Source organism: Alexandromys fortis, unplaced genomic scaffold (assembly GCF_014885135.2).
Source record: "Alexandromys fortis isolate MF-2015 unplaced genomic scaffold, M_Fortis_MF-2015_v1.1 scaffold_50, whole genome shotgun sequence".
Taxonomy (NCBI): Eukaryota; Metazoa; Chordata; class Mammalia; order Rodentia; family Cricetidae; genus Alexandromys; species Alexandromys fortis.
Window position 1 is genome coordinate 10,717,440 of NW_026067932.1, and position 25,337 is coordinate 10,742,776.

The following is a 25,337-nucleotide window of genomic DNA, read 5'->3' on the forward strand; positions in this document are numbered from 1 at the left end:
AGTTGCTTGCTTTATTTTTCATTGTGGGTCTCTTCTCTAGCTCTGTGTCATTAATTCACTACCAGTAGATAGGTATTGGGAAAGTAAGGGGATACAATTCTGATTATTTGTGGTACAATAGGTAAGTATTGGGAAAGTAAGGGGATACAATTCTGATTATTTGTGGTACAATAGATAAGTATTGGGAAAGTAAGGGGATACAATTCTGATTATTTGTGGTACAATAGATAAGTATTGGGAAATAAGGGGATACAATTCTGATTATTTGTGGTACAATAGATAAGTATTGGGAAAGTAAGGGGATACAATTCTGATTATTTGTGGTACTTTGTTAGGCCTTAGAGACTAAGAAAATGGGGGAAAATGAAATTATTGGCCATTCATGGTGGTATATACATATTGCTAGCTCAGTATTCAGAAGTTCACAGGTTAAAGACTAGTCTGATTCCATAGTAAGACCCTCTCAAATAAATAAATAAAGAGTAGTTGTGCTCATTACTTTTGAAAGCTAAGAGATGAAACTGTGTCATTAAGAATAGAGAACCAGTTATAAAGAACTGTCTGAATACTGTTTACACTTGTCTGAAGCTTTATAGTGAGTAAACTGGCGCACTGTGCTGCAGTGAACAGAAGAATCTAGACTCTCTGGAGATGAGAAATCCTTAAGTGGAGCTGTTTTCACAAAGGTGAAACAGGGTGGCTCCATCAGCACCCTCTGGCACCAGCCGTTCTGCAGGTGGTTGTGGCTGCTATCTCATGGCAACAGTTGCTTACCGCTTTCAAGGTTTGGAGTACCTTGGCCTCCCCCTTTATAGCAAAGGAGTGCTTGGGGAACAGTGATGTGCTATTGCACCAGCCTCCCAACTCTTCCTCTCCTCTTTGTCCCCCACAGAGCGACTCTCACCAGTTCCGAGTAATGGCAGCTGTCCTTCGCCATTGTTTACTAATCGTAGGTCCAACTGAAGACAAAACGGAAGAGCTGCACAGGTGGGTACCCATCCGTTCTTGGCATCTCTGTGTCTAGTTAGACGCTATTATGAGCACAAGAAAGTGAAATACTGTGTTGAATCAGGTAGGCCAGAGCTACGCCTTAGTGTGAAATTTGTGTCCCGTTCTCTTTGTCTTTGTTTGTTGGACGCCTGCGTAAGACTTTGGTGTTTGTCGTATTCAACCATAAACCCCAGAACAATAGCATCACAATCATCGAACAGCTTCTGTCTTTCCTTGTGCTAAGTGCTTTATGGAGGTTTGCTCCCAGGCTGGGAGTTGTCCACCATGTATGAGGCCCTCGGAAAAAAGAAAAGCTAACTTAGTTTTTTCCCTTTTCTTTTGTTATTTTAAATTAAGGATTTTTAGTACAATCCTTTTTCATTTTACATAGCTATCCCCATTCCCACTCCCTCTCCTCCTGCTTCCTCCACCTTCCACCCACCCCACCTCTCCATCCACTCCTCAGACTTCCCATGGGGACTCAACAAAGTCTGACACTTCACGGCAAGACCAAGACCCTTTCCCCTGTATCTAGGCTGAACAAGGCATCTCTCCAAAAAGAATGAGGTGCCAGTTCAAGCACTAGGGATAAATCCTGGTCCCACTGCCAGTGGCCCCAAAGACTGTTCAAGCCTCAGAACTGTCCCCTGCATTCAGTGGGTCTAATTTGGTCCTATGCTGGTTCCCCTGCTATTAGTCCAGAGTCAGTGAGCTCTCCGTAGCTCAGGTCAGCTGTTTCTGTGGATATCCCCACCATGATCTTGACCCCTTTGCTCGTATTATCACTCCTCCCTCTCTTGGGCTAGTCTCTGGTAGCTCAGCCCAGTGTCTCGCTGTAGATCTTTGTATCTGCTTCCATCAGTCACTGGTTGAAGGTTCTATGATGACAGTTAAGATAGTCACCGGTCTGATTACAGGGGAAGGCCAGTTTAGCCATCCTCTCCACTGCTGCTTAGAGTCTTTAGCTGAGGTCATCATTGTGGACTCCAGGGATTTTTCCCTAGAGCCATGTTTCTCAATAGCCCTTTAATGGCTCCCTCAATCAAGATGTCTCTTTCCTTTCTCTCCCTCGCTGTCCTTCCCGCTTTTTGAGCATCTCATCCCTCATGTTCTCCTCCTTCCTTCCCTTCTCCCCTTCCACCCTTCCTTCTCTCCCTCTCTTGATTTTCTCAGGAGGTCTTGTCTGTTTTCCCTTCCCAGGGGAATCCACCTATGTCTCTCCTAGGGTTAAACTCATTACCTAGTTTCTCTGGGATCATGGACTATATAGGCTGGTTATCCTTTGCTGATATCCATGACTGAGTACAATACCATGTTTGTCTCTCTGAGTCTGGTTACCTCACTCAGGATGATTTTTTTCTAGTTCCATCCATTTGCCTGCAAATTTCAAGATGTCATTGACTTTTACTGCTCAGTAGTCCTCCACTGTGTAAATGTACAATATTTTCTTTATCCATTCTTCAAATGAGGGGCATCTAGGTTGTTTCCAGGTTCTGGCTATTACAAATAATTCTGCTATGAACATAGTTGAGCAAATGCTTTTGTAGTATGATTGGCATCTCTTGGGTATATTCCCAAGAGTGGAATTGCTGGTCCTGAGGTTGATCCCAGTTTTCTTATTCTAGTTATCATACCAACCTTTTGAGGTAGCTTTTTTTTTTTAATTTTCAAAGGATAAGAAAACTGAGGTCTCCATTTCTTTACTATACTTAACTAATATTTTCACTATTTCATTTTAAGGGTATTTAACAAAGAATATTTTTTACAGTAATAATTAAAAAACTACAAAGTAAGAATATACTCATAATGTCTTCTATTAGGATATATTTGATAAGGCTGGGCAAGGTTGGCTCAGTAGAAATGCTTTCCATGTGAGCATGCGGATCCGAGTTTGAACCATCCCAGTGCTCTTACAGGATGGACACAGAGCTCCTGAGTTAGCTAGCCTGGTGGGTGCAGCAGGAAAACAGAGGTCCAGTATCAGAACACGGTGGAAGGCAGGTGTTATTCCTTGGAAACTACAGCTCCCAGACTTCTCCTGGATTACCGTCACCTGTGTGCGCGCTGGCCGCGCCCAGGTGAGGGTCATTCCTCCCAGATAACCTTGCGCCCCCCGTTAAAAGCGAGGGTCCACGAGGTTTCGCCCTCTTGGCCCCCTCTCTCTCACCCCCCCACCCTTGTGTGTCTACACATCCCACCCCTTCTTGTGTTCCCCTCTCCCCATTAAAGTGCACCCACGTGGGAGCCGCGTGTCCCGTCTCTTCCTTTTGCGTCTTGTCTATCCTGTGTTTGTCCACACACCCACGCCGCCGCCGTTTTTAAAGGAATAATAGCAGGGACCAAGTTGACCTGGGTTGTTTTCTGACCTCCCCGTGTGGGCAGCCACATTCACACACACACACAACAGTATGCACATGTACCACACATACCCAGTGAAGTTTTATATACATATGTATGTGAGTATGTGTGTTGCACTTCTATAGAAACAGCAGTCCAGAGATGAGGACTGTGTGCTGTAAGACCCTGACTCCAAAAACCAAAAAAATGTGCAAATATTTCCTTACCATGCATCAAACATTCCTTTAATTTTCCGGAGACAGTGCCCATATATCTGCACATCCTAAATGACCATATTAAGTGTTTTTACCCTTTATGATTTTTTTCCATAATTAAGAGACACTAACAGTTCCATATCAAAATTAAAAGTTTTGTTTCTTTTTTAAATGGGTTACCCCAGGCTGAGTAGCACATGGGCTGTAAGAGAAGGAAGTCTCGTGGCCACTGCTGTGCTCGGCCAGGGGTCTCTGAGGAAAGGGTTTCCAATCTTAGCGCAGTGCTGGTCTTTGTGAAGAGAGACACTGCAGAGGTTATTCAGATTTTGAAATCAGACTCAGCCTTTTACAGTCTTTTCCTCTGTCTGCAGTTGCTCTGATAAAATGCATCAGCTGCACTGTGCACAGAGAGACGCACGCCAGAGCCACAGTCAGGATCCCCAGGCTTTCTCAGAAGCCTTCCTGGGAGATTGCAGCTGCTGCTGACTTTGCAGTACCCTAGTATGGCCTTGCATGCCCTTTTAATCAAAAGAAAGCGATTAGTATCAGTTTGGACAGTGGGGGTTCCAGGCTAATCCACTTAGGTGCCAAGAGCTGCCCCAGGGTCAGGAACTCTCCCTTGAGGTGTTGACTGCAGCTCTGCAGTGTCCTGGACCCAGCTCTGTGTAAGCCTGCACAGGAGCCAGGCGCAGGCCAGGTGTTTAAGATGAAACTTAAAAGGCGTCTTTTAAATAGTATTTTTATTAATTTGTTGAGAATTTCATACAATATAATTCGATCATAGTCACTTCCATCCCTATTCTATTTCATTCTTGAAGTTATTTCCAAGGATTTTTTTTACTCCTTTTTTTAGTGCTTTTGTTTTCGTTTGTTGTTGTTTTAGGGAACACTGTAGAGGTGGGTGACCCTGGATAGGGCAATAATATGTGGGTGTCTGTGAGGCTTCCTGGCCCAAGCTCGGTGAGTCCTAACAGCAGCTACATCCACTGTCTCTTCTGTTACTCTATCAAGCGTGTTGATTTGTGGTGGAAGACTCTGTCCTAAAGTTTATAGATTGCTCCCTGAGCTTTTAATATCTCACTCAGAAACTCATTTTTGTGTTATCCTTTGATCATATAAAGATATTTGTTTTCTGATACTCTAAACTTTTTTCCTGAAGCCAGAAATTCCATTCATATTAGATGATAAAAAACAAAGAGGCTGGCAAATTTCTGGTCAGTTCTCTCTAAGTCGGCATCATTGTTTCCATCAGAGAGGGAAGCCCGTGTGGCCCGGTACACAAGTTAGCGCCCAGGGCCGCACAGCCTGAGCTCTGTTTCCACACTCAGGTCTAGTAGTGGTCCTCTCTCCTGTTGTTTATTCCTAGCAGCCGCAGTAGTGGTCGTTAGTATCAGCCACCTTTGTGCTGAACAACGCCCTGCTTCTATTTTGTCTCTACCGTTTGATTGGAAGTATTTTAGTGCTCCTTATCACAGTTAACAAGCTTACCCATTAATACTTAGACCCTCACAAACTTGGACATTTCTGATTTATTGTGGATAGGAAATAGACCAGGATGGCCTCCAAGCTGCTAGGGAGGGCGAGACCCAGACATGGGGTAGATTGTTTGAGGCGCACAGTTCTTCCATGTGCTGAGCTCAGCGTGTGCTTATCCATGTCTTTGATGCATCTTGAGTGAATTTTGTGTGTGTAAAATCCTCTTCTTTTGTTTGTATGTTGGATATCCAGCTTTGGCCATCATTTATTGAAATAGCCTTCCTTTCCGTGTGTGTGTGTGTGTGTGTGTGTGTGTGTGTGTAAGAGAGAGAGAGAATATTTTTTAATTCTTTATTTCCCATTGGTCTGAGTATCCTTAGGCCAGTTGTATACCTCTGTGCTTAAAGTAGAGTATTGTTTTCAAATTAGGAAGTTTGATCCTCCAGGGTTGTTCAGGCTATTCAGTCTCTTGACATTCCATATGCGTTTAAAGATGAGTTTTTCTATTTCTATAAAAATATCATTGAGGTATTGGTAGGAATTATCTTGAATTTCTATTCAACTCCTAACAATATTGTTTCCTAATTATCATATATTTCACTCTTTAAATGTTTGGAAATAAGATGACTTTATTTCCATTTATATTCACTTGCTGGTGAGCACTTAAGCCATGTGTTAAGTACTAATTTGAACTTTAGGGTTCAAAAAATGATGAAAACATATCGTCCATTCTCCGCAGCTCACCTGTTAGTAAATTAGCGAGTAGATGAGCCGTCCCCTCCCCCATGAGCACCGTCGTGAGCGTACAGACAACGTTTGCTTTGGAGATGTCAGAAAGGCAGGCCTATGCTGCTCTAGTTAACGCTCTGGGCTCCTTTAAGCTCACTCTCTGTGAAGAAGTTTTTCAGGTCCCGCTGAGTGCCTTGGTGGAACCAACACTGAATGGGAGTCAAAGTTAAAAGACAGTTCAAGGAGAGAATAGAAAGAGACCACAAGGTAGTTCTGAGTAATTTTCAGTGACTGAGTCTAGTATCAGTCGCTGAAGGGCCAGCTCCCTGTGGTCTGAAGGGAGGTCTTGCTCACAGGTCTGTCCTCTACCTGTTGTTGCCCTCCTCCCACCTCTAGTCAGGCAACTCCACAGCCCGGTGGGCAGCTACGGACTAACAGACCGCTTCATGTCCACTGTGCACAGAGTTGTTCTTCAAAAGCAGATGTCTGTGTACAAGTTCTCACGGCCCCTCTCAGTCATAAGACTCAAGAACTCTTCGTTGGGTTATGATGCCCACACCTAGGACCTGCAGCCCCATCTGGGGAAAATGTGTCCCCTGATCAGCTCCCTCTTCCTTCTCTATACATGAGTCTGCCAAACCTTAACAACCTGCATGAGGTCCCACACAGCCATGGGAGTGCATACCATGCGTTTACTTAGAAGACGGCTTGGCCAAATGGGGGAGGCGGGTAAGATTGTGCAGTCCTGAAAGCCTTCACACTGTTTCTTGGCATAGCCATAGAAGCCTTGGATTGTCCCAGCCCTCCTACAAGACTTCAGGGAAAATGCTGTGCTGACTGTCACGCAGACTCTGCGATGAGCTGGGCAGTGTGTTCCCACCGTGGCAGTATGCCAGTTACATAGGTGTCTTCTGAATGAAAACTGTCTCTCATTGTGTGATAGTGGATAAATCCATGGAATTAGATCTGAGGCAGTGGCCTCACTCTTCGGGGAGCAGTCTGCTTTTGACAGGATCCCTCTTCCTATTGTCAAGCAAAACATTTTCATGGCACTGATCCACTCTTCCCCAGCCTCTGGAAGCCTCCCCTTCTACAAACCAGATGGCTCTGTGTTCAAAATAGTCTGCCCTCTTCTTCCCTCGACACACACTGCTTATTTGGGCCTTTGAGTTTTCGCCGTCTGGAAATGCTGGAATGCTTTTTACCCAGGTATTCGAGGGTTTGGCTCCTTCTCACCGTGTAGCACTTAATCCAAATGTAACTTGCTCAGTTCGGCCTTCTCCAGCCTCCTAATTTAGACTAGTGCACACACACAAATACATCGTATCCCTATTTTATCATCTGCTTCCTTTTTTTCATGGCATGTATCACTAACTAACCTAATGTTGTTCCTTTATTTTCTTGCACATTTATTATTTCCCTCCAGAAGTATTAAGCTTAAAAAAAAATCAGGCTAGAGAGATGGTTCAGCAGTTAAAAGCACATACTACTCTTACAGAGGACCTGATTTCAGGTCCCAGCACCAATGTCAGGCAGCTCACAACTGTAACTAAGTCAACTCCAAGGGATTCAAGGCTCTCTTCTGGCCATGAGTACACCTACTCACGTGTACACCTACACACGTGTACACCTACTCACGTGTACACCTACACACGTGTACATACCCACATATAGACACAACAGCCATACACAAATGAAGTATTTCCTTTTAAAAGGGGATAAAAGAACTTACCTTCTTATTCCCTACTATATCCCTGACACCTAGACAAGTACACATACGTGCATACAAACACACACACACCTATGTATGTAGTATGTACAGTGAAATTAGTTGAACAGAAGGACAGTTGGATAGACGACGATCTTGCCACCCTCCTAACAGTGTTGGAAACTCAGGCAGGAACTTCCTCAAGCCTTCCGGCTGGCAGTACCAACAGATCTCTTGCAGTCTGTCTTTTTTCCTGCCAGTCTTTGCTGCGGGAGCTGCTTCTGCTTCTTCAGCCAATAGACTTTAAGATACCAGCCCACTTGGGCGTGGTCTGGTTTGCTTTTAAAAACAGCGGCAGCTGTGTGCTTGCACTCTTGCTTCCCCCGCAGCGGCTCTGCTTCCGGCTCCTAGACTCCTTTCCTGAGGAGGGCTGTTGTCTGGGACAGTGATCTGTAAGTTTTTCCCCTTTAAATAAATAACCATTCTACTAATCATAATTCCAAACTGGTGTGAGATCGTTTGTGACTTACACCTTCAAGTCTCAGACATTTAAGCAGCTGTTTTTACACATTTTGCTTTTGCCTCCTAAGACCTTAATTATCCTGGCGTTATCTCTCCTTCTAGATCTTCTCCTTGAGGGTATTAAGTCTACAAAATGAGAATATGCTCAGAACTGTCTCATTTGTAGGAGGAAACAAATCTGTATCAAAACTTTTTTCACCGGGCTGGAAGGTGACTCAGTGGTTAGGAGCACTTACTGCAGGTGACTCAGTGGTTAGGAGCACTTACTGCTCGTGCTCACTAAAGATGCCCAGCTGTCTTCTAGTTTGCAGTCATTGTAGCTGTGGCTCCGGGAGTTCTGGTGCCCCCTTCTGGCCTCTGGGGCTACCTACAATCACACGTACACACGTATCCCTGTGCGCTGCTCACCCTCGCTGTCTCTGTCTCTCTCTCTCTCTGTGTCACACACACACACAATAAGGTGTAATTTTTTTTTAAGTTTTATATTAAGTTTTATCCCTCAGAGCTGTTATCACATTTGTTTCTGTCCTTTTACAGTTTTTTGAGTGTGTCCTATGCCATTGGTCTCCAGAGGTTTTGATCATCTCTAGGCCTAGTAGGAAAACTTTTTTTCTTTTATTCTTTTCTCATACATTGCATCTGACTGCAGTTTTCCCTCTATCCACTCCTCCCAGCCCCTCTCCCACCTCTTCTCTCCCCCAGATCAACTCCTCCTCTGTCTCCCTCTTCAAAGGGAGGGGCAGGTTTCCCAGGGCTATCCAGACACAGACCCTCATACCGTGGCTGGATGTAGCAACCCAGTAGGAGGGAAAGGGTCCCAAGTGCAGGCAAAAGAGTCAGTGACACCCCCACTCCCATTGTTCGGAGTCTCACAAGAAGTAGGAAAACCTTTGGAACACACCCTCAAGTGTGTTTACTTACATGTGAATTATCTTCATATACAGCTGTTTTATGTGTAATATACCATGAATTACATATAGAAATAAACAGTAAAGGTGATAATAAATTAATTTTTTAAAATAAAATTTTAAATTCACCTCTCACAAGTTTATTGTATTCTCCATTAGTAGCCTCTTCTGTGTATTTTACACAGTTGGCTTCAGATGTGCTGCTACTTGAGTTGGCCTTATCATTAGCTCATTCCTCAGGGTATATGGTATGGGTCAGTAATACAATGTGGAATTCCCATCTTTCCATATTTATGTCATTGATTGGACAGTCCCCAGCTGACAGTCCTGCCTCAGCCCCTGACACCACGCTGCTTTCACTTACGTGTGCTTAGATGGGGGGCGCGCATCCTCTTCACACCAGGCATAAAGCAAGCACCCCTGAGCCAGCTCTCTGGCCCAAGTTTCAGATGTTTTTAAACAAATTTTTGGTGGGTACATTCTGGTAATGAGGCAGAAGTGTCAGCAGTTCAAGGTCACTGTCAGCTACTCCGTGAGCGTATGGCCACTCTGGTGTGGGGACTCACTCTCAAAGTTTCCACAGTGAATTCGTATCCTGGGTCACATGAGATCCATGCTGCAGCCAGTTGAATTGTCCCGACTTTCCTTATGGTTCAGCAAAAACATAGGATTCTGCCATTTTCTCGTCAGAACGAAAGTAAAATGTGCTACTATTTAAAGTAATGTCTTAAATTTAGGTTTCCTCTGCAGGAGTCACTGAAAACAGTTTGCCTGTTTTGTAAGAATTTGCTCAACTTAAAACTTACGAATCAAGGCTGACAATTTTGCTTAGGGATAGCGCTTTTAACAGATGTGAGGCCCCAGAGAGCAGCCCTCTCCTCCCACAGAAGCGTGGAAAAGCAGTCTGTAGCCACCTAAGCATATGCCGATTGCATTATGACCAGTTCTGAATGCAAGTGCGTGACCAAGGAAAAGGGGTCACGGTTGGTCTTCTCATATCCCAGAATCTGTATTCTTCCCTCTGCTTCACTGGAGCTTGTGTGGGGAGTGGCACCTATGGCTGAAGTCTGGGCACGAGTGTCAGTACATTGGTCAGAGAGCAAAGCGGAAATAGGTAAAAATTGTGTGTTTTCTTTCTGCGCCCCAGTGGATCATTTTGTGTACCTCTCTGCAGCTGCATGTGCCCAACCCTGCTTACAGAATATTGCTTTGAACTTAATGTTTCTGTGGGCTTCACCTATTCATTTTTGATTACACAAATGAATCACCTCTGCTACTTTGCCTAGACAACTCTAGCTCAATGTCACCAACAAACGTGACCTTAAAGAGAAGCAGAAAACTCAGTCTGAGTGCCGTCGTCTCTCTCCCCCACGGCACCACAGAAAGCCCCTAATAGTGGAGGTTGTTGAGTCAGAACAAAACTTCAGAGGTATGGCAGTACCCGATTTCATAAGGTATTATCAAACTCCAACAATCAAATTTTGGTAGATTTACATGAAAATAGACATGTAGACCACTGAAACAGCATAGAGAGCCTAGAAGTAAACCTGCATACTACAAATGTGTAGTCAGCTGTATTGACACATGCCTGTAAAGAATGCACGTTCTCCAAGAAATGGTGTTAAGAAAACTGGGCTTCTGTATGTAAAATAATGAAGTTAAATTGTGACTTCACATTATACACACATACCAAAGGAACTAAGAAAGTATTAAAGCCTTTAATATAAAGTCTAAAACAGTAAAACTTGGAATACATAAGGTAAGCAAAATTATAGGGCTTGGTCTTAGCAATAATTTGTGGGTCTGACACTGGAACAGACAAGCGAGGCAAGGATAGTTAGGTGGGAATTCCTCAGCCTGCAAAGCTGCCGTGCACAGGAAACTGCCCAGGTGAAATCACACCTGTGTGATGGGAGGCTATTCATCGCTGCCCTGCCTCTGCGGTAGGGAGTAAGCAGCTAAGACATCTATAGGGAATGCGCTTCTTTGTTGTGCTTTGGATGGCAGTGTCTTGCTTTGTAGCTCAGGCTAGTCTTGAACTCACTATGTAGACTAAACTCTTCAGTTGGTAATCCCCTGCTTTAGCCTCCTGTGTGCTAGGATTAAAGGCATGCATTACCAGCACAGGACTCTTGATTGCCAAGAAAAGAGAGAGGGGGGGAAAGGGGGGGTAAGGGGGAAGAGAGAGTGGAGGGAGGGAAGGCAGGCAGGCAGGCTGGCACGAAGGTAAGACAGAGGATCTGAGTGGACATTCCTCCAAGAAGACATGCATCTAAAAGCATGTTTAGCATTACTAATTTCCTGTAAGATACAAATCAAAATCTTAAGATTCCCCTCACAGCTGTTATAGTGGCTGCTTAAAGACCACCACAGAACTAGGGTGTGGGGAGCAGCATTGTGAGTTAACGTAGCCCTTGTGGGAAGCAGTGTGATAGTTCTTCTAAAAATTGAAAAGAGAAGTGGCATTGGCTCAAGCAACCACACTGATGGATAGATATCCAGAAGAAATAAAAACCATTTTCTCAAAGAGATACCTGTCCCCTCGTGTTCATCATTGCTCACGATGTCAGGGATCAACAGATGAGACGGATAAAGAACATGGAGGGAGAAGGGGCAGGGTGTGGGAGTGCTGTCCGTCAAAAACCTACAGTTTGTGGTTGTGACTTCTGGTGTTGCTGTCCAGCAGGGTCTGTGGTTAACAGGACTGTTGCATATATGTAACATTTGGTAAAAAGGCTAGAATCTTTTTTTTTGGGGGGGGGGGGTTGTTTTGTTTTGTTTGAGACAGGGTTCCTCTTTGTAGCTTTGGAGCCTGTCCTGGAACTAGCTCTGTAGACCAGGCTGGCCTCGAACTCAAGAGATCCACCTGCCTCTGCCTCCTGGGATTAAAGGCATGTGCCACCACCACCTGGCAGAGGGTTGATCTTAAGCTTAAGTGCTCTTACCTCAAAAGAAACAAAACAACCCCCCTCCACTTTTTTTTTTAACTAAAGAGAACAGGAGAATCTTTTGAAGATCTTGAGGTTTGTTTTTGTCTTTCTTTCCAAGCTTGAAAATGCACATGTAAACCTCATATATAAAGAAACTACATTTGTTCATACGATTTGTTACTTGCTGTTGATGAATGCGAACTGTTAGCTTGCTTCTCGCTTTCATGTGGCGTTCGGTTGAGTTCAGCAATTGTTGGTTTGGGATTGTCTTCCCCTTCCCACAGCTGCAAGCCTTTAATTAAGGCTCTAAGTTGCTGTAAGTTAGCCTTGCTTCTGAATCTGCATATCAGGAGGGGGCTGGGAGGACGTCAGGGCTCAGTGATTAATGGTCTCTAGGAACTGAAAAGGAGAGTAGTGTACACAGCCTTTCTACCCCCTGGAGGAGGAATGCAAACACCATTGTGTAAATGTGTGCACCGGCACTGACTTCCTGGTCGCTGGGGAATCTCATGCACTCTTCTCCCACAAATAAAACTGTCAGAGGAGTGACAGGGCTCAAAGGCTAACCCCTCGTTTAAACAGAGTAGCTGGACACAGCGAGCCAGAGAATTAATTTCGTAGCTGTTTGAGAACCAAGTTGTTCAGTGAGAAATGAGAAAATGGGAACTTTTCTTGAAAAGCCTTAAACATCAAATATTTGTTAATTCCAGCTCTACATTTGGCTTCTTAAATCTGCGGATTCCTGGAAACTCCTCCTTTAAGTGAATCTAAAGGGGAAGCGTCCCTTTGTGATGGAGTGACTGACCATCTCAAACTCTTCCGGCTGGCCTGTGATAGATTTAGAGTCACTGCTGATGGTTTCCAGAGCTGGCTGTCTTGTGTTGGGGGACGTTAGCGTTTCAGAATGGCTTGTACTGTTTTAGAATGTGAATCTTAGGTAAAGTTCTCCTCTCTAGTGACTGTGGTTTTTAATAACAGTTTCCAAATGCTTAAGTGAGAAGCAAGTCATTGTAAACTACAAATAAGGAGTTGTGAATGAGTGTGGAAGAGTGTTGACAAACAGCAGAGCAGACTGCGCCAGGAGCAGCAGCTCCGGTGAGGACGGCCGAGCACACTGGACCAAAGGCCATCTGGTCATGAAAGGGGTTCTCATATCATTTTCATTCCCACTTATTTTCTGCTTTGTCTAATTTGTAGTGGATTTTTACTAATTATTATTTTTTATAATATAAAAAGAATGAGATAGTAACTCATGGATAAATAAAAGCACACTTGAGTGTGAAAGAAAGGAAAGGAAGGAAAGAAGGAAAGCCTCTGTTTGCGGTCTTAGTCTTCAGTGTCACCGTCAGTCACATTTCAAATGGCTGTGATCTAAATTAAGACGGCATCAGCTGGATTAAGCCCTGCCTGTGGTTTCCAAGTGGTTAGACTTGTAAACTGTATTTGCAAGAGTTTATTTTTAGTCAGGATGTGGTTATTTTTAGACTCCCTCTGTGTCACTAGGAAATGCAATGCCTGTCTTTCCATTGCTGTTTATCAGGAAGTCCTGGGGTGCAGGCTGTTAAGATCCAGTTCCATAAGAGCACTGCCTCTCCTGGTAGACAAAAATAGGAAGTAGTACAGGGAAGAAAATCTGTACACCGAAAATATGCCTAATTCTGAATTACTACTCTCATTTTAACCTCTTGTATTCTTGTTAACAACAGAATAGTTTTTAGGAAATGCCAAAAACACAAGGTTTGGGTTCCCCCTGCTGGTGTGTATCTCAGGTTTGTGTATAATCCTTGGGAAAGCAGAACAGCCTGGCTGGACTTGAGACTAGAACAGCAGTGTTAATGGTGCTGCATCTGACGAGTAGCTCACAGGCGTTGCTTCTCAGGTTATTATGTTGTGATTTAAGGGATAATAAACAACGGTGAATCCACAAAAGGAGTTCAAGCCCCTGAAGAAAATTGAGAGCCAGCATTGTCATAGTGAACTAAAGCGCTGGCATTCCAGCTGGCTAATTCCTGTTTTAGCGTGTCAGAAAGGGACGTGTCATTCTGTGATTGCATCTGTCCATTTAACATGGCTTCTCGTTCATTTGTAGTGTGTGTGTGTGTTTGAGACGGTTCTTCTTTTTCTCTGAGTAAATGCCAAGTAATATTAATGGCTCATTTTGAAAAAGAAAAATTTTAATTGACTCCTAAAAGTCACCTTCAAACTTTGCATTATGTTTACATTTTAAAAGCCCATTCAGTCATACTAAAATATTGTATTTTCAAATTGCCTTTCAGCAATGCCGTCAACCTTTTAAGCAATGTTCCAGTCTCTTGTTTGGATGTTCTCATTTGTCCATTAACCCACGAAGAAACGGCCCAAGAGGCCACGACTCCAGATGAACTGCCTGGTGATAAAACAGCGGAGAAAGACACAGCTTTGACAAACAATGCCATGGTATACAATGGCATGAATATGGAGGCCATTCATGTCTTACTCAGTTTTATGGAGAAGAGAATTGACAAGGTAAGGCTGCTAGTGTGAGTCCTTGGAAGGGACCTCTCAAGACCAGTGTGCCCTGCCCAGAGACGACCACACAGCTTGCGCTCACAACTAAGCTTGTTCTTTGTACTTGGCATGCTATATAGCAGTACTTTTAAAAAACATTTTATCGTAATAACGATAAATTGCTAGAAATAAGTGAGTATTTATGCTGAAAATTGTATTTTTACACCAAATTTATAGCTAGTATCTGAAAGCAAAAGAAAAACGAGTAACTTCCCTGCATAGCTACTTTGCAAATGTTAGAAGAACTAATTCATTCCAAAATGACATCTTCAAAAGTGTCTTGTTCTCAGTTTCTCTCGTCTGTAACTCAACGTTCTCTGGTAAATGTGTTAAAGGCAGCAGTGTGGCTTCGATGGATCTCACAGTCCTTGGCTTCATTGAAGCGCATTAACTAAGCTGGTGGAAACCCTAGAACACGTAGGGAAAACCAGAAAAGACAACACTAGAAAGTAAAATGGAGACAACTTATGGAAATACTATTTAAAGTAACTTTAAACATTGTTTGTAAGCTTAGATATCATAAGATATGTCCTCTCCCCTTTTTCCCCTCAAAAAAAAAAAAACAAATGTCTTCATATTCTCAGGTTACGGAGGAGAGCCATCCTTTAGGAACTGGACTAATACGGCATGCATGGTTTTCTTTGTAGGGAAGCAGCTATAGAGAGGGCCTAACTCCAGTTCTCAGCTTGTTAACAGAGTGTTCCCGAGCCCATCGGAACATCCGAAAATTTCTCAAAGATCAGGTAACTGCTTACATCTTAAATGTAAAACTTTGTTTATATGTTGTTAACGTAGAACTAATGAATTCTAACCAGAATAAACGGTCTTGTGTACATTGTTACTCTTTCCCATACCCGGCACATGCTCACTGAGGTCTGCTGTGTGCTGCTGTGAAGTATTCGGTACCATGAGTCCTTTACCCTTGCAGGGCACGATCAGTGTTGTAGAGAAGGGGAGAGGAGAGCTGAGGTATGGGAGTGCTCCCAAGGGTGACAGTGAGCAGGGAGTTGGAGAACTGAGAAGTGTCTCAGAATATTGAGAGTTCTCAGCTGCGAAGCCTCAGTATGCTGCGGGACGTGCGGCAGCCAGTGTTCCTGGACAAACGGCAGAAAGGAAAGACTTTCGGTCAGTGCGGCAGAGTCCACAGGGCGTTGACAAGCTTGCATGGCACTTTGGGTTCTTTCTAAGTAAGACGAGAAAACACTGGAATCTTTTCAGAGCATTTGGTAGGACTGCATCTGTGTTGAAAATACTTGAGCTGCTGTGTCTAAGAGTATAGCGGAGCATGAGTGGATGCTGCCCTATGGCATAGTTAGACCCCTGGAGACGGCTGGCGAAGGCTCGGAGGTAACTCCACTATCGGATGTTGTCCTTTAGTGTAGCCCAGGTCAGTGCATCCTTTCCCATCCTCCATTCCCGTGCTTCCCTGGCCCTTGATAAATCGGTCAGGATCACTTTGATACTTGGTGAACATGAAGTAGGCACCTTACTGTGTATCAACCCCGGAGTAGTGCTGATGGAAGACCTCAGAAAGCAGGAACTCATGTTGCTCTAAGCAGATAAATAATAAAAGCATGGTCACTGTTTCAGCCAGAGAAGTTAATCAGCCCTATGTGATTATCGGTTTGACTGCTTTAAAGAATTCTACCTTGGCCAGAAAAACCTGGTGAAGAATAGTAAATGAAAATGTTTTATGGGGCTGGAGAGATTATTTGGGTTAAGAGCACTGCTTTCTCTTCCGGAGGGCAGGCTCAGTTCTCAGCATCCACTCTGCTGCTCGCATTTGTCTGCCCCTCCAAGTCTAGGGGTCCAGTGCCCTCTTCTCCCTCCACTGGCACTGCATGTGCATCTCACACAGACATGCATTCAGGTAAAATACCCATACACAGAAGCATAAATGCTTTCTTAAAAGACTTCATTTTCTGTGTTCTTGTTAATATAAAAGCAGAGTGATATGGACGTCCTATTTCTATATCTGGAAACCTATTTGTAAGCCACATGCTGTGTAGATGCACAAGAGTATAAGACCTTTGTCTCCTTGGGAAACGCCACACTGTGGGTGAGGAGTTGAGACAGGGCAGGTAAAAAGAGAGCTGTTTGTTAGCCTGTGACGATACTGCAGGGGAGGATGTGTCCCAGGTTGAGAGATCACATTTCTAGGGAGATGCAGGACACCACTGGATACATTAGTTACACTTTTGGTTGCTGGGACAAAGGTCCTGGACAGAAGCAACTCAAGGGGAAAGAGTCTGTTCTCCTGGTCCATCGAAGTAAGGAAGGCATGGAGGCTACAGCAGCTCCTGGTTGTGACATAAGGAACACGAAGCTGTTTATGCCTATCTCAGCAAACCTGCAAGCAGAGAAAGAAAGAGAAAGCCAGTTCGTGTTCAGTGTTCACATCCTCACAGTTCAAAATAGCCACTCCACTCCTGATAGTCTTGTTCCAGCATCCCTTAAGGTACATAGTGGTAGCAACCTGAGATCCATAGTGAAACCTGACTCAAAACAATAACAGGTGTCCAGGGTGATGACCCAGTGGGTAAGAACACTTGCTTCATAACCACGAGGACCTGAGTTCAAATCCTCATTGCCCACGTAATAAGGTTGGGCATAGCCGTGTGTTAACTGTAACCTCGGGCTCTGCAGGGGAAGTGACGGGAGGACTGGTGAGGAGGACTGGTTCCTTATCAGCGTCGGGCAGGGCACAATGAAAGACCCTGCCTCGAGGGAATAAGGCAGAGAGATGTCCCCTGGCCTCCGTGTATATGTCTGCGTGCATGTGCACACACAGTAGCAAACAAACAAACAAAATACAAAGTTTCAGAAACTCAAGGTAAATCCCTTCTATCTGTAAAATCAAAATGACCTTCCACTTCCGGTGTGCAGTGGTAGCACAGCCACCAGGCTTATATTTTCATTCCAAGAAAGAAGTGAGAGTGGGGCATTGGTTCCAGGTCTCAAGCAGGGGGCAGGTGGGCAGTGGGGAAGACACTGAAAGTCTGGCATCTTCAGCACTCTGTAATTCTGCAGTTTTGCTGACCATCGCCCAGATGACGAACACGCGTGGCTTTCCTGAGCAGGTGTGACGTGTTGCTAGTGACCTTGGCTTCTTGGGTCCCTACTGTAGCACCACCTCAGCAGCTCCACCATGCATCATCCCACTGGGCACTCATTGCAAGGGCTCTGAGCCTGCAGACTTCTGCTTGCCTTTCTTTGAAATTGTGGTTGACACCATCGTGATCTCATGAGTCTTAAATTCTGCACACCTGCAGAACCAGCCCCGTGGAGAGGCAGAAAAGTCTGCTCTGATATGAACCCAACTTCTGCCTGGTTGAGCCATGACTGCAGCCAGAGAGCTCCCCCAGTTGGACACAGGAAAACAAATCCTGAGATGGTCTCGGATAGTAAGCCAGTAGAGAGCACCCCAACTCGGTACCTAAGACAGTGCTGTCCTGAAAGACCAGTCTCTTGGCCTGGGGTGAGGGTGGGGAGTGGCCTAGAAGACTTGGGAGATGGCCTCAAGGCTTGTATGTAACCTCATAATTAACATTCTTGCCAGTCCCTAACAGTCTCTCAGTGTGCCTACCTTTAGTTACAGTTTTTATTCCTTCCTTGGGCAAGCTGCAAGGTTTACAAATCTTTCTATTTCATTCCTTTTTGCTTCCAACTCTTACTATAGATCTAACTAACAGTAGCCAGAACACTAATATCATAACCCCAAAGTTTTCCTGTTTTGAAATTTTTCTAGCCAAATAAACTAGTCAAGCACTCCTAATCCCAGGCCCTGCAGTGTCTTAGGACATGGATCCTTTATGGTCAGGGTCTTGGTGACAGTGTGATGACTTTGTTTTCTATTTTCCCATCAAATTATTATTTTCAGGTAGAGTCACAGTGAACGACCCTGTTTCAGGGGCCATGTTTATATCTGCTGCTCATCATCACCATAACGAGATGCCTGACAGAAAACAGATTGAAAAGTAAGGCACTGGCATTGGTTTGGCTCTGGTGAGGGCTGCATTGCCTGTGTCAGAAGCATGTATACAAGGAGGAAGGTCATGTCTGAGAGCAGAAAGCCAGAGTGAGCGCACCCCAACTTGTAACAGCTTACCCTCCTGCAAGCTGGAGGGTCTCAGCAGAGTTACCTTAATCCCTTGAGGAACAACTCCCCTGAGACCCGAGACCCTCCCCGTTGCCTCAGCTCTTAAAGGTCAGCTCCCCACCTCTTGCCACCACCACACTAGGAATCATGCTTTAGCACATGAAACCTTGGAGAATACATGGAGAGTACAGCACAGTCTGGACCCTTACCTGTCCCACAGCCCTCCCTCGCCACAGGTGCATACAGCTCCTCACTGTAACGTAGTCTTGTCCTCGTTTCTGTTCGTTGGCTGCTGGCCAAAATCCTAAGAGTACTTGCCCCAGCACTCTCCACCCCCTTTCTACAGCTGTTTACAGACTTCCAGGACTCGTTAACTCAAAGGACTTGACTTCCTCTTCCTCTTCTTCATCTTCCTCCTAGCAGCTGCCAAAACATACAGCTTGCCTGTCCTGTTGTTTTTCTCTCAAACTCTAATCAATAGTCCTTGGACTTCAAAGAAAAATACTTATGCTGAGAGGAAGATCTTTAACAAGTCCTCTAGCTAGGTAGCTAAGTCTAGAGACCTCTCAGTAAAATTATTCTATCAATGAAACAAGAGTAACAAAACCACACATTCTTCACCTAACTTTATTTTGCAGGTATAGTCTTAGGCTTGGGGACAATACAGTAACAAGATGGAAAGTGAAACCACAATAAAACAAAATGATTATGAAAAAAAAGGAAAGAAAGGGAGGAGGGAGAAGGAAAGAGAAGGAGACAAACTTCTAAAGAGGATGCATTGTAGATTGCACTCAAGGAAGGCAGAGCTTAATGTAGCACGAGGTCTCAGAGCATGTACTTGGCACAAACTCTAACTCTAACACCAAGGAGATTCACAGATTAGTAGCTTTGATAATACTGTAGTTGAAGTTATGTCTAACTAGTTACTACTACCTTTTAAACCTAACTCATGTGTACCAAGGGAAACTTCCCTGTTAACTAGTTACTGCAGGTAGTAGCAACTACTTTATTAAATCTAAGTCACATGTACCAAGGGAAACTGCCCTGGGGTGCTCTATTTGAGCAGTTACAAATGAAAGCAGTGGGAAGTACTGACCCAGGTGGTATAGTCTAGGGACCTATAGAAGAGCTGTGGAACAAAGAGAAACTGGATACAGCTTAGCAAGGAAGCATTGAGGGATAATGTGAGGAGAAAGGCATGTGCCATTTGGGAGTGACATGCAACAACAAAGTAGCCAACAAATTTTGCGTGCTGATCTTTCCTGTAGATACTAAGGTATCTACTGTAGAAATCGCCTATCACATGACTCATTCTCCCAGGGGAATAGGAAATAAACCTGGTAGAGTTATGCCTTATGTTAATCTCACCTTTTCTAGAAATATTTGGATAGATTACTTGTCTGAAATTTTTTGTTTTTTAATTTATAGCTGTATTTCCAATCCCTGTACATTACATAGAGATGGAAGGGGACCAGTTAGTTAAATCAGTTAAACAACTGCTACATTTATACAGTCTGAATAGGTGCACAGTAGATCATTCTTCGACTTTGTAATATGCTTTGTTGCCTAGTGCAAGTACTCATTCTTTATACAGAAGGCACTTGCTGTGGTTCGAGTGTACTTTTTGCTCTGTGAACACGGTAGAAATTTGATGTCCCCAAAGCGGCAGTGGTGGGTGATGATGTGGAACCTTTAAAAGATGTATTGACTCATGAAACGTTTACATGGAAAGGTCTAGGGGGACACTGCCCAGCAGGGTTTAAGAGTTCCTATGAGACCTTTTAGCTCTCACAGAACAAACCAGAGCTGACCTGACCCTTAAATCCCTGACTCCTACAAACACCCCGCCTCTGTGATACCATCCTCCAGTAAGCCCTCACCAGAAGTAGAACCAGTAGGTAGGATCACCAAAACTGTAAACTAGAGAAAACTGTTTTCTTTGTAAAGTTAGTGTGCCGTGAGTCTTTTCTTACAGTAACAGAGAATGAACCAGTACATCATGTAATGAAAATTACTTAGATTTATTCATTTCCCTCTAAATCAACAAATACTTATTGGACACTTGTAATATTCTAGGCACTGAGAGGAGACTAATAAAGAATGGAGAACTGTCCCTATGGAACTTACTTTTGAAAAAAGATATTAGGATAAGCATTAGGGTTAAGAGAGAAACGATGAGAAAGAAAGACACACCCCAGTGCATGCCTCCTAAGAATCACAGAATGCACTTCAGTGGAAAGAGGCTACACAATAAATATTTCTTCTGCCAGCTGTCAGAGCATGGAAAGGACCATAGAAGACCAATGGTGGGAGATGGAGGAGATGGGGAGATGGGGGAGATGGGGGAGATGGAGGAGATGGGGGACACGGGGAGATGGTAACAGTTGACAGAGGCATGCAGAAAGAGCGGGGGTGCATGCGTGTGTGTGATCTGTTGCAGCTTGGTGATGACTAAAAGTGTTTCAGATTTATAATGTTTTAAAATTTGGGGGATTTGCATAGATTACACAGTAAGATACTTTGCACTAGGACCTGCTGTGAATATGAACTTCTTCATGTTCTGTATAGACCCAGAGCTTTAAGATGATTTGTCCATTGTTAGTACACCTTCACTTAACCCTTCACATGAAGTTCATATCCTGTCACATGGAGTTTCTATGTATGGCATCATGTCAGTACTCAAGGGTTTCACATTTTGGAGTTAGGAATATTCAACCTGAAATAGCCATTTTTATTATAAAATTAAACAACTAAAAAGCATAAATACAGATCGTAAAAAATTAAATACTGACTATGCTGCTAGACTTGAAAGAGTTAAGTCCGTATGGTTTGAGCTACAGAAGAAGTATGTGGAGGAATGGGAACCCTGGGTGCTAGTGCAGATGGGAGATGTGTATGGAATGTGGACTCCTGGACACCATCTGCTTTCTTTCTCCCCTCACCCTCTGTCACTGTCCTGAAACTCTCTGGCGTGGCTAAGCTGGCTTGCCAGCAAGCCCCAAGAATCCTCCTGTCTCCACTCACCCGTGCTAGGATCACAAGCCCATGCCACCACCTCTGGACTTTCCCCTGGTTTCTGAGTACTGAGCTCGGGTCCTTATGCTCACAGAAACTGCTCCACTGGCCTTGCCCTCCTTTTGGGTTTGGAGGCAGTCCTGCTATGTAGCTAAAGCAGACCTTGAGCTCATTTTCTCCTTGTTCAGCCTTCCTTGTGCTTGTGTGTACTGCCATACCCCGCAAGAAAGAGAAACTTGATGTAGACTCTGAAATGAAGTTTGCACGGCACCAGAAGTACTGCAAGTGTTGAGATAACAGGTGACAGGGAACAGAGCCGAGCTCTGCACGAGATGGTCTAGGTGTGGCTGACCCATTGCCCAGTACCATTGTCACACACCAGGGCCCCAGCTGATGGTGGCTTTTTCATTTATGCGTCAGGTTTTACCGCCATTGAGGGATGTGACAAACCGGCCTGAAGTGGGCTCGACGGTGAGGAATAAGCTGGTGCGCCTCATGACACATGTCGACCTTGGGGTCAAGCAAATCGCTGCTGAGTTCCTTTTCGTCCTCTGCAAAGAGAGAGGTAAGTGAAACTCTCTTTGCCTTACTCTTTATCTTTTGGAGGAAGTTTGAGAATTTCCTGTTGATGTAGCACTTGAGTCCACCCTGCAGAGCTGGTTGCTCACCTGTTGTTACTGTGGTTGTCCAGACATCGGGCAGTGGCAATCCGACAGCAGTGCTAAGTGCTCCCACATCCCACATTCCTTAGGACATGCAGAAACATGCTTCCCAGATACACGAGCATCTACACTTGGCCTCGTGTGTGCGGACCCCGGACCCTGGCGCATCTCGGACTTGGAAGCCATTGTAAGAGGTCCGCCACTGTTTTAATGGCGAGGTACAGTTCTGTGGCTCCTCTCTTCCTCTTAAGATGGCACTGAGTTCTGCAGTCTGAAGTCACAGAATACTAACTGTAGAATATACTGCGTAGAAATCCAAAAGTTACTAAGGTATGGCTTTACCCTTGAGGTAACAGTAATATATTTCTTATTTATTAATATCTTTGTACAAAAAATCACACTGAAGCATTTTTATTTCACTTTTTTAAGAACTCCAATTTTACGAGGTAGTTCAGAGAAGAAAAACAGTCTTCTCAAAATATTTATTAATTTGTTCATTTATTTATTTATTTTTCAGGGCTGGAGATTGACCTTAGGGTACCATACATGTTAGGCAATTGCCCTACTACTAAACTATATTCTCAGCCCTCAAAATTTAAACCTTCTGTGTTCTTAAACCTTATTTCTGACTTTTTAGTTCAATCATCTGAGTTCCTATAGGAATAATGCATTATTAGCAACATAATTGAAATGTTAGAATGTTGGTGACAGCTTTTAGAAATGACAGGTGTCATGTGCCTGGCATACTGTGCCCAAACCCACTTAATCCCGTAAGGACCTTGTTAAGGTGATCCTGCTTCAGTCTCGTCTTCTCGAACTGTTCATTTCTTCCATGATTGAAGAAGATTGATTTACATCTTGTAGTCAGGTAGTTACTGTAGTTCTTACATGTGTTGTCAAAATAGTCATTGATTGTACCTATTTCTTAGATCAAAAATGAGCTGTATGGAGGCTGGAGAGGTGGGTTAGTCAGTAAAATGCTTGCAAACGAATCTGAATTGAAGGCAGGCTGGTTGGCAGGTGAGCCAGGTTTGGTGGCGCACACTTAGAATCCCAGTGGGAGAAGCAGAGACAGAAGGGTCCCTTGGAGAAGGATCCCTGTGGCTTGTTGGCCAGACAGTTCAGCTTGGTTTTCAGGCTTTAGGCTGGTGAGAAACCCTGCCTCAAAAGACAGTGGATAGCATTCCAGAGGAATGACACCTGGAGGTGCCTTCTTGCTTCCACATGCTCATGCACACACATGTACACCTGTTTGTGTGCGAGTGTGTGTGTGTTTGCGCATTAATCTAAACCAGCATATACGTTACCCACCCACTTAAACATGGCTCTCAGAGCAGGGGAGGTGTGCAGCATGAGAACCTGAGTTCAGATCCCCAGAACTCATGTAAACTCTGTCCCTAGCAACATGGGATGTAGAGAAGGGGAGGGCCAGCCCTGGGCTTACCCAGCTGTGAGTGAGAGATTCGAGAGCACGCCTGAGCTTTTCCCTCACTTGCACACTCAAAGGTTTTCAATATTAATGTATTATTAATAGTACTATTACTCTTGACTAAGAAGATTGCTAGTTAGTTCTTCATAGATTTATTTCAATCAATACACTTTTTAAAAATTCATATATGAGCCAGGCAGTAGTGGTTCTCACCTTTAATCCCAGTACTCAGAAGGCAGGGTCAAGTGAATTTGTGAGTTTGAGGCCAGTGTGGTCTACAGAATGAGTTCCAGGACAGCCAGGACAACACTGAAAACCCATGTCTTGAGAAAACAAAGATGGATGGATGGATGGATGGATGGATGGATGGATGGATGGATGGATGGATGGATGGATGGATGGGTAGATGGATGGATGGATGGATGGATGGATGGGTAGATGGATGGATGGATGGATGGGTAGATGGATGGATGGGTAGATGAGTGGGTGGTGGGTGGGTGGATGGTAGATGGCTGGGTGGATGGATGGATACTGACGTGATTATATATCTAAAGACAGTCTCACCTTACTGATGAGTCAGTGCATAGCAAATGTGAGGCATGCCTTTGCTAGTGAATTCTGTCGGTTGTTTTCATTTGAGATAGCTGGTACTGCTCCTCCTAGGATGTCTAGTACTTGGGAAGTTTCATAATATAGCTAAACTCAGACCAGCAGCACAGTAATGTTTGTGGGTTTGGTATTTTTGGTGTTTTTTTTTTAATTTCATTTTGTTTTTTAGTTAAATTTTGAAACTTCTCTGGTCATGTGGTTTTTCTTTTCAGTCACTAGAAATCTATAAATATATTGGAATAAAATTCATTCCTTTGAGGGCTCATAGATAGTTCTTGAACGTCAGCATTGAATTTGATGCTGCGCAGAACCGAGAATTGCAGGTGTCCTCTGACTCCATATTTGTGCAAGCACACACATAAACTAAAGTAAACAAATAAAAAAGTAAATAGCTGTGATGAATATTTTTAAATTCACCCATTCAAAAGGTATTTTTAAGCTAGACACAGAAGAGAAGAACACAAGACTGTCAAGATTTCCACACTCATGTTATTTGCTTATGCAAAGAGCTTCAGCAGCCAGGCTGGTAATAATGAAAATAAGACACTCAGTCTACACGTAAAATGGCAGATGAAGATACCGACTCTTTCCAATAGTTTGTCTCTTGGAGAACAGGGCTGAAAGGACAAGGGGCTGCGGGTGGAGAGGAGGCGCTGCTGGCTACAACTTGGTGCTGCCATTAAGGAACTGGAGACTATCAAATAACTTTAGATTCTTCTCTCATACAATACATCTTGACCATACTCCCTCCCCACTCCTCCCTGCTTTTCTTCTCCTCCTCTCTCCCTCAGATCCCCTCCCTCTCCCACTCCCACCAGAAAAGAGCAGACACAACAAACAAAACACACAAGGAGGTGGAAGCACCTTCACACTGAAGCTGGACATGGCAGCCCAACGGGGAAGAGCCCAAGAGGAGGCAAAAGAGTCTGAGACACACCGGCCTACACAGTTGGGAGCCCCACAAAAGCACCAGCTGACAGCCACAGCGTGCACACAGGACCTGGTTCTCTCTGGACCTTGGACCTGCTCAGTTGATTCTTTGGGCTATGCTTTCCTGGTGTCCTCCGTCCCCTCTGACTCCTATAGTCTTTCCCCTTTCCATGGGATTCCGAGTGGCAAGGGAAGGGACCTGGTGGAAACCTATGATTGAGACAGTCAGTC

General features: G+C 44.2%; 1 protein-coding gene across 8 annotated transcripts in view; it reads left to right on the plus strand.

Moving 5' to 3' along the window:
• Window positions 1–25,337, plus strand: part of Ric8b (RIC8 guanine nucleotide exchange factor B) — a 94,788-nt gene that overhangs the window by 39,770 nt on the left and 29,681 nt on the right. For all 8 annotated transcript variants that reach the window (XR_007592389.1, XR_007592391.1, XR_007592393.1 and 5 more), the window contains exons 4-7: window positions 893–987; window positions 14,092–14,320; window positions 15,010–15,105; window positions 21,897–22,041. Coding sequence is in view for 2 of the 8 variants with exons in the window: in XM_050145661.1 (XP_050001618.1) it covers window positions 893–987; window positions 14,092–14,320; window positions 15,010–15,105; window positions 21,897–22,041 (565 nt within the window). In the remaining 6 variants the exon portion in view is untranslated. The remainder of the gene's footprint in view (window positions 1–892; window positions 988–14,091; window positions 14,321–15,009; window positions 15,106–21,896; window positions 22,042–25,337) is intronic.